The sequence below is a fragment of the Euprymna scolopes genome, chromosome 31 (assembly GCF_053919585.1).
Source record: "Euprymna scolopes isolate OS-2025 chromosome 31, ASM5391958v1, whole genome shotgun sequence".
Taxonomy (NCBI): domain Eukaryota; kingdom Metazoa; phylum Mollusca; class Cephalopoda; order Sepiida; family Sepiolidae; genus Euprymna; species Euprymna scolopes.
Window position 1 is genome coordinate 14,304,174 of NC_136512.1, and position 10,334 is coordinate 14,314,507.

General features: G+C 34.9%; 1 protein-coding gene across 1 annotated transcript in view; it reads right to left on the reverse strand.

Annotated features, from left to right (window-relative positions):
* The window catches only part of LOC145255636 (thioredoxin-related transmembrane protein 2 homolog), a 48,080-nt gene extending 47,830 nt beyond the window's left edge, over positions 1-250 (reverse strand). The window contains exon 1 of the mRNA XM_080114165.1: positions 31-250. Coding sequence (XP_079970291.1) covers positions 31-174 — 144 coding nt within the window. The 5' untranslated portion in view covers positions 175-250. The remainder of the gene's footprint in view (positions 1-30) is intronic.
* Between the last annotated feature and the right edge of the window lie 10,084 nt (positions 251-10,334).

The following is a 10,334-nucleotide window of genomic DNA, read 5'->3' on the forward strand; positions in this document are numbered from 1 at the left end:
AAGGAGAGAAATGAAAGCATGGGTACTTACTAATTCTAATTGACAATCATTAAATAATAGTGTACAAAATGGTTGGCATGTCTTCAGGATGAAATAAATAACGCATAATAGAACGTTTGTGAGGTAATGCGGCACGCAAATAGTCTTTACTGCCTTTAGAATATCATTTAGCATTTTGAAATCGGAGAAAAATACTCCTCGACCATCAAAATACTTCTGGTTCGCTGTTCGCGGAAAAAAATGTTATTGCGAGTTACTTGCCCTTAGTTCTTAATTTCGGCGCTTGGAGAGTACGTCACTTTTTTTTTTTTTTTTTCGTTCTTTAGAATTCAATCTATCTTCAAGACAAAAAAAAAAAAAAATCTTTATGATGTATGTACCTGTCACGGAGTGAACATTTAATATTCTAAAAGTCACGTAAATTGATCAAATAGTTTTAGTTTTATTTTTAACTATGAAAATCAAATTTTATGACTACGCGAGACGTCATGTTTTGATCCGCCATGTTTAATAAATAAGAATGAGACAACTCAGTTCGAACTGTCGAGATCAAAAATCAATAACTGTAACCCCCTGGCGTAAGAATGCAGAAAACCGGTTTGGACGTTTGGGCATGCATTAAGCCAGGGGTTCTCAACCGGGGTCCATGGAATATTTCTGGGGGTCCACAGGCAAAACATAACAAAACTCATCATAATTATTATAGTTGTTGTAGAATACTTTATTTGCATTAAATTAATTTTCATTTAAAAATAAAGCTTAATTATATAATATTTCTTTGATTATTAAAACCTCAAAATTTATATGAGTGAAAAATAGAAGATTGTCTTATGACCAATAGTTATGAAGGGGTCCACCAAGATAAAAAGAAGGGAAAAGGGGTCCATGAGTAAAAAAGGGTTGAGAACCACTGCATTAAACAATACACCTCCTCTTATGTATATATGTTAAACAACTTATTCATCACAATACGACGTCTCTGTCACAATTTACTATGCCTCGATAAAATAACATTATTACGACAAGTAAATAGGGCGAAAAAGTCAGATTTTATTGTGAAGGAAAATCCAGCTCCTTGCCAAAAAAAGATCACCCTGGAGTGGGATAAAAATTTCATCAACTGCCATAATTTTCAGAATTTAGTTTTTTAAATGGTGTTGTCGGGAGAAGGGGGCGTTGACTGGCCCCCGAATTCATGACAGTGATGGAAGCACAGGTCGAAACTCCTTTCTTTAACAAGAAAAACAAAATAAGGCAGCAGTAAATAGCAACAACATGTGAACAACTTCCAAAAGTTTAAATAATAAATTTTTATTTAACTAGAAATACTTTATTTTTTGTACATAAGAGATGTGCAAGTTATAGTCGTTCTTGAACGTTCGAAATCTCCCCATGAGCACGAAATTAAATTAAAGTCTACAAATAAAGTTGGGAAATGTGCATTTTTATAGTCCAGAATTATAATTCAAGTGGAAAAAAATAATATTTGTGTAATTGTAAGGATATTTGCTGAAAGTCTTTTGTGACTGAAGAAATCCTCCACAACTGAGGAAATTGTTATTTATTTTATTATTTTTTTTTTTACATAGGAATCACCACTTATGAAGGCCCAGGAGCCACTTGAGGATAAGGGTTAATGGGTATGCATTAGTCAATGGGATTATAGCATAGTAAACAGTGGGAATTTTGTAAATTGGATTACTTAGGGAGACGGTTCCTCAAGAATTTGTTTACGTTGGACTTGAAGACAATCAAAGTGTAGTCAGCTAGAAAGCAGGCAAATGGAAGAGAGTTTCACAAGCGTGCAGTTCTAAAAAAGAAGCTTTGTTCATCTACGTTTAAGTTTAGGCACGGACAAAGAGTGTGGGAAATTATTGATGTGGTTTTGGTTAGACAAGTGTTTTTCGTGAAAGTTTGACGAGGGAGGGGGCATAGATTGAAGCTCAGACAAGCAATTGCCATGAAAATAAAGCAGAGACAGGCTCGCAATGTCTCTTCTGTGGGAAAGAGGTTGCAGGGAAGACATCCCCCACTAAGCTACAAAGTCTATTTTGAACTCTCTCAAGGCAGGATATGCTGCTTTTAGCAGCTCCTGCCCAGATGTGGCAACAGTACTCCATCATTGGCCATACTTGGCTTTTATATAGGTAGAGAATTGCATCAGCAGTGAGATATCTTCTGGAGCAGTAGAAGGATCCTACCATTTTTCCAGTAACCTTGGCAACAGATTTGATATATGTGTTTGATTTGATATATATATTATTGTCAGCATATTTTATGAAGAAACACTGCAAACAAAAGTATACCAGGAAGGCAAGAATTTTGCAAGGAAAAATATTCATTTTTTTGTTGTTTGCATGAGCTTCATTGGTAAAGGGCTCAGTAATTTATTCATTGCAGTTTGAACTCGGTATTCTTAGCGATGTAGTTTTAACATCATTCGAACGGAGTCAGATGCAAGTGATAACTATGGGCGATGGTGATGGTGATTTGCGGAAACACTGTCTAAACTGGTTTTGTTTTTGGTGCGCTGGTCCTTTTATATCGAGTTTCTAGAATATTCCGACCTGTTTACATACATACGTTAATCGACAAAAATATAGTCCCATGGATTTGTATGTAAAAGAAACGTGTTACAGCTACATCTCTATGCACTGATAGAATTGTATGAGTGAATGATGACAAAATCAAATTGTTCCTGAAATTAATAAATTCCGAATGAATAGATTCTTTGGATTACGTGACGAGCGACTTGATTTAGTTGGTCACTACAGCCTTATATTATTTAAAATAAAAAGCTCAAGATAAAATAAATTTTGTAAAATTGTTTTGTGTTTTTGGAGCAGTTTCAAATTTTTATTGAATTTCGTTTTAAAACTAGCCTGGGTGCGTGTTGAGCAAAAAAAACAAAAGTGGTACTAGGCAGGCAGGCTCAAACCCGTACTACAAAGGAGGAAAAGAACGTGAAAAAAAACCCCAAAAAAACGTGACGTCTTTGTTATTGCACCCATCGCCAAACCGGAAGTGATGTATGTTTAAATTAAGGCTAGTTAATCGAAAAGAGGGGATAACTTTCGAAAATATTGGTGAAAAAAGCGACTCCCTCCTTGTAGAAAAGTGCCCAGCTGAGGGCAAAGGAATTAATGTTTCTAGCCAATTCTTTGATATTTGTTGTCCGAAGGGTCAAACTTCAAAACGATACCGATGTCACGAAAATCTGTCGCCTCTGTCGAAAGTTTTAGGCAGACATACATACATACATACATACTTTTAAACAGACAGGTGAGGTTTATATTATAGAAGATGACTAGACGATCTTTTTGTTGATATTATAATGATTGCTTTTGTGTCATTATTTCATTCGTTGATTTGAGTGATGTGACAGTTTCAAATTGGCAGACGGCAATTTTGAAGATTTGGGCGGTTTTCTTCAGATAAAATTTTTGTGTTGAACCCTCAACAACTTGATTTTCATCTCCGTGGATACAGTTTTCTTCTGTTATGAGAACTGTGTCTATGTTAAATTATTATTCTCCTTTTAGATGAAATTCTGGGGTTGAATAATCAGCAACTTATTTTTCATCTCCATCAATATAGTTTTGCATAAATTATTTGTTTGCTCTTATGATAATTCAATATAAGAATGTTGAGAGAAAATTTAAACACACGTTACTTAAACATTTTCAAAATATAGAAAAGTTGAGGCGATTGATCTTTTAGTAAATAAGCAAATCTCTGTTTCATTGAATTTTTGTCTCCAATCGTGCAAGAGTTCCAACTAAAAAAAGAATTTCTGTCAAAAAATACTTACTGTCTGCCAATAAGAATTTTTTAACAAATTTTATATAAAAAATAAAAACACACACACACACACACACAACAATTTTCTCTTGAAAAATTGTTATTGTACAGTTTCATGTTATCGTTTTCTTTTTCCAAATGATATATGGACGAGTATGCATTGTTAATCCTTTTTTTCTTATTTTTTAATAAATTTCTTGCCTTTATGTACAAACTATTTTGTCATTCATTTTATTTTAAAACTACAAGATGTACCCAGCGTTACCCGGTATTAAATGTAATGTTAAATTCCTTTTTAAAAAAATGAAGTAAAGTAAACGGAAAAAAACTGAGACAAGTGCATGCGAGTATTATGTTAAGTAAAATATAATATTTAGGTTATATTTTTGGCCTTAGACAATTAAGAGAAGACAAGTTTATTTCATGGAAAAAAAATCCGAAAATTAAAAAATGATATATTGACAGAGAATTCAAGTTAAATTTTTAATTAATTTTTTTTTTGGAAAGAAACAAGAATTAGAAAAAGAATTTGTGACGAAAATCCAAATAATAACTATTTTATTCAAAGAAAAAGATGGTGAAAATGTCATTGTTTAACGAATGGTTATATTTTGAGAAACCAAAATTCAAATAATCCTATATTTATTGATAATAATCGGAAAATATTCCGAATATTTTGTATTTTAGTCAGAGTGGCTAAATATTTAAAAGTGTCATTGAATTAAAATTCGTTTATCCAAACGATAAATGAATAAAAAAAATAAATAAATAAATAAAATGTCTTCATATATTTAATTTAACATCTACAGCAGATAAATCATTATTTCTATATGAAAGAAAAGGAGAAATTATTTAAAAAATATTTATATAATATTATGAGGTTAGGATAAAAATATTTTCATTTTCAAACTATCAAGTAATATTTTATTATTTATTACTTGAGAAAAAGAAGAAGCAAGAAGAAAAGGGAAGAAACACACGAACCCGAGATTTGCTCAAGATTCCAAGTAACGCTTTAAATTAAGAACTATTTTCTTGAATTTGTCCTCAGTCGTGCAAGATTTACTAAAAAAAGAATAAAATGCTTCATTTAATTTTTGTCTCCAGAAGTGCTAGATATCCAACTAAAAAAAAGAATTCCTTTTTTGAACAAATTTTATATAAAAAAACGCACACAAGGCAATTTTCTCTTGAAAAATTGTTACTGTACAGTTTCAACAGTGAGTATTAGTTTATCGTTTTGTTTTTTCAAATGACATATGGACGAGTATGCATTGTTAATCCTTTTCTTTTTTTTTTCTTATTTTTTAATAAATTTCTGGTTTTGATGCACAAGCTACTTTGTCATTCATTTTATTTTAAAACTAGAAGATGTACCCGGCATTACCCGGTATTAAATGTAACGTTAAATTCCTTTTTAAAAATTGAAGTAAAGAAAACGGAAAGAAACTGAGACATGTGCATGCGAGTATTATGTTTTTTTCTAAACAGTTCACTTCTTGTAAGTAAACAAAATAAAATACTCGAGCTGAGATCATAACCAAAGCCTAAAGATAATGAGTCAAGTACGATAACCATTAGGCCAGTTTGACATGGCTTTAAAAAGTGTTTTCATACCTACTTATTCTTAATATGATGTGAACAATTCACGCATGTGCAATCTGACTGCTGGAAAACTGCTTCTGTGGTACCAGTTTTCAAGAATTATAGTGAGAGAACTGACTCATAAAATGATTGCCCCATTAGCCTCCTCCTGCTTTCCGCCAAAATATTTGAGTGCATAATTAATCAAGCCCTAGTTCATCACCTTACAGCTGCTAAACTTCTGATCGACAAACAATATGGATTTAGGCAAGCCCATTCCACAGCAGATATCCTGACTGTAATTTCTGAACATATATACCATTCACTAGCAAAGCAAGGGAGGGTAGAGCGGTAGCCCTAGATAAATCTAAGGCTTTTGGCAGGGTATGGCACAATGATCTTCTCAGGAAAATCAGATCATATGGTATCACTGGAAGAATACTTAACATAATTAAATCATTCTTGAGTAAGAGAAGAATCCAGGTTGTCTTCGACGGTCGTACATCTAAACAATATGATATAAATGCAGGAGTAGCTCAGGAGTCTATCCTTGGACCTTTATTATTCCTAATATTCATAAATGACCTCCCTGATAAAATTGTCTGTGAGATGGGTATATTTGCTGGTGACACCACGCTTTATAACAGGCACAAGGGGAAAACAAATTAACACATCTCTAAGGAAATGGCAGAAACACTAGAGGATGAACTCCAATCTGTAGTGGAATGGGGGCATAAATGCTGCCAAGATTAAACTTGTTTCCTTCAATAATTACTATAATTGCCACCAATAGCAATGGCCAAAGACACATTACCTGAAAGTACTTCTTTTAAACTCCTCGGCCTAACATTCACAGGGAACATGAGTTGGAACAGATACACTGAGAGCATTGCCAAGGCCGCTGCGAAGAAGGTGGGCTCTCTCTATTGTGCTAGAAAGCTACTTACACCTGAAAGTATCCTGTACTTCTATAAGGTCACCATTCGCCCATGTATGGAGTATTGTTGTCACATTTGGGCTCGTGTATCTGCTACTAGTCTCTCACTCCTGGACAGGATTCAAAAGAAAGTCACCAACCTGATAAGTCCTGAACTGTGATCTACGCTTTAACCTCCGTCCCATTGATGAAATGTTGCCTCTGCCTGTTTTACAAGTATTTTAATGGTGAATGCTCTGATAAATTGAAGGCACTTGTACCCCTTCGACGTAAACACCCCTGACAAACCCAACAAGCAGTTAAATCCCACCCTACACATGAGAGATCCCTAGATGTAAGAAAGCTTCCTACTCCAATAATCTCTTCCCCAGAACTGCTAGAGTTTGGAATTCCCTTCCGGGATTCTGCTTTCCCAACTGTACTGATATGCAGAAGGTCAAGTGTAATGTGAACAGACATCTTGCTGCTCATCTCCCTTCATAAAATCCCTGCAACTTATGTCCCCAATAGTAGCCCCTATTTCAAAATGGCACTGTGCCTTGTTTGGAGTGAAAATTGAAAAAAAAAAGAAAAGTTGTGAAACAGTTGACAAACAGATAAAAAATTTGATGACCCCCCCTCCCCTCAAGTACCAATTTTTTCAATTTTGACCCCTTAAAAGTCCTTTTTGTTCAGGATGAAAACCGATTAAAAAGTTTTCCACGTGTTTGAATACCTTATATACCAAATTTCAAGTCTGTAGATCAAAAATTCATTGTGTATATAGGTTGAGAAGTATCCTCTCACACACACACACACACACACACACACACACACACACACACACACACACGCACCCACACACACACACACATTCTCATTTTTTATAGATATACTAGCAGACTGCCCAGCGTGGCCCAGTACTAAAATATACATAAATATATCTTAATTAATGCATAATACTTATTGATTATAAACAGAAATACCGTAGGTATTAAACGTAACGTTAAATTCCATAAAAGAAAATGGAGTAACAAAAAAAAAACAGAAAGAAACCGAGACATGTGCATACGAGTATTATGTTTTTTCTAAACAGTTCACTTCTTTTAGTAAAAGAAAATATATTCGAGCTGAGATCGAAACCAAAACCTAAAGACAGTGAATTAAATATGATAACCACTAAACCAGCTTGACATAACTTTCAAATAGTGTTTTCAAATCAACTCATACTTGACATAAGGAAGCTGTCATATTTCACGATCACGCATGTGCAGTCGTGAAACAGTTGACAAACAGAAAAATATCTGGTGGCCTCCCATGTACCAATTTTACAATTTTTACCCCCTTAACAGCCCTTTTTTTCTGATGCAAATGGATTTAAAAGTTTTCCACATATCTGAATATCCTAAATACCGAATTTCAAGCCTGTAGATCAAAAATTCGTTGAGTATATAGGGTGAGAAGTGTCTTCACACACACACATTCTCACCTTTATATAATACTAGCATTTCAGCCCGGCGTTTCCCGGGTGTTAGGAGGTGTGTGCTGAGCAAAAAAAGTAAAAAAAAAAAAAACGGTTAATTTTTTTAAATTTGACCCCTATTATGACCCCTTAACATTTATTGTTTTGGGTTCAAATCGAGTTATTAAGTTAGATCCATGTTCAAGGAACCTATATCTAATATTTCAAGTGTGTAGACCCCAAGTTGTGGGAGGAGTTTGGTAGAGTTCTCAAAGGTCAAATCGTTGAATTTTGACCCCTTTACAGCCAAATTTTTGGCCGAAAACCGATCACATCGATTTTCCCAAATTTCAGTACCCTGTATATCAAATTTCGAGTATGTAGATTGAAAATTGACAAAGTTATTGCGAAGGAAAATGTACACAGACACAAAGATACACAGACACGTTCACTTTTATAGATACATAGACTAGCAGTTTAGCCCGGCTTTACTCGGGCCCTATGTACTGTTTATAACTTTATGTGCATATATATATATATATATATATATATATATATATATATATATATATTAAAAGTTTGACTTATGTCCAGGTAACCTACATCTAAAATTTCAAGTGTTTGAACCCAAAATTGGGGGAGTAGTTTGGTAGAGAATGCAAAGGTTAACTCTTTCAACTTTGACCTCCTGGCAGCCAAATTTTCAACTGGTTAAAAAGCTTGTTGCATGTCTGAATACCCTTTACGTAAAAATTCAAATGTTTACGACCAAAATTGGCTGAATAGTTTGCTAGAGATTGCAAATCTTTTGAACTGTATCCCTTAGCAACCGATTTTCGGCCAAAAACCGATTAAAAAGCTTGCCCTATGTCTGAATACACTTTATGTAAAATTTTAAATATTTAGACTAAAAATTGGCTGAGCAATTTGGTAGAGACTGCAGAGATCAAATTTTTTTCTTCACTTTAACCCCAATTTTGATCTCTTAACATTTATTGTTTTGGACTCAAATCAAATTATGAAGTTAGATCCATGTCCAAAAAAAACTACATCTAAAATTTCAAGTATTTAGACCTAAAATTGGCGGAGGAGTTTGGTAGAGTTGTAGCGTCTACCCCGGAACTAAAATTTGCCAGAGACTTTTGAATTGTCACCGTTTCCGGAGAGCTCTAAAAAAGAGGACAAAAAAAAAAACCATGGCGCCAAATTCGAGTGCCCTCTCTTCCTCTTTCGCTCGCTGACCCTTGAGGAGTTAACACGCGCTACTGCTGTGTCTGTCACATGTGCGCGACACGCGCTATGCCAGTTCTCATAATGAAACCAAAAAAACATTCTTCTTACCTTTCCATGCCACTTTTCACTCGAATGGCTATCCCAAAGAAAAATATTTAATTTATCTTTTCTTTTTGACCTTACGCCAAAAAAGAGAACATTTACCCAGTCAGTAAAGATTTCTTTCTTTTCTACGGACACAAAAGAAACCACATGAGTGTGATACACAAAAGGGTAAATAAAATTACACTTCTTTTAATAAGCCAAATCTGACTATTTATTTTCATTAATTTTTCTGAATATTTGTTTTTTATTAATGTTTATGAAAAATTATTTTTAAGGAGCTGTTCGTCGTTTTGCCCGGCGAGCAGCTCACTTCAGAGTTTTCAAAGGTCAAATTGTTGAACTTTGACCTCTTGACAGCCAAATTTCTGTCCAAAAAAAATTTCCCCAAATCTCAATACTCTTGTAGGAGCCTTTTCTAGTCTCACACAAAAACACGCATTCACATCTCAAGCTATATTACTTGTCACATACATACACGCACACAAACATACGCGCACACGTCCACACACGCACATATATTAACGTTCGCATACAAACACTCACATTCACGTGTATACACACACACGCTAACGTACGCATATGTACACACAGATGGACGACGTCACTTCCCTTTCAAAGGAAATCCACAAATGCGCAAAAGACCACCAGAAACAATTATAAAAGCAAGAGACAAGCTGTTTCCAGTCCCTTTTTCGGACCAGCTCTCGAGCTGAGAGGTTTGGCTAACCAGCCGCCTCCCTTTCGGGAGGTGCACACTCGCGCGCGTCACGTCCCCCTGCGACTATGTATGGGGCACGAGCTAGCAGACAATATGTACACTTTATACGTTTTCTCTCTCCATGGCCTGGATTGACTTTTTCTCATTCTCTCTCTCTATACTACAATAGACTTTCCTCCTCACCAGCTAACAGCAAGAGACGCACACCAAACTGGATTGACTTTCTCTCTTTCTCTCTCTATGACAATAGACTTTCCTTCTCAGCAGTAAACAGCGAGAGACGAACGCGGACATGAACACGTGTAGTACTCTTTTCTTTCATTTGTTTCTTCACAAAATAAATTCTAGTTCGTTTAATTCAAGTAAACGCGTTGTTCGTTCCTTCCTCAAAACAATTCATTTTTCCTTTCCCAATCCAAATCATTTTCCTAATCTTGTACGACTGGGGGATATGTATAATATATCCACCAGTCCACTACAATTTATTGTGGGGGGGGGGCTTTTCTAGTCTCACA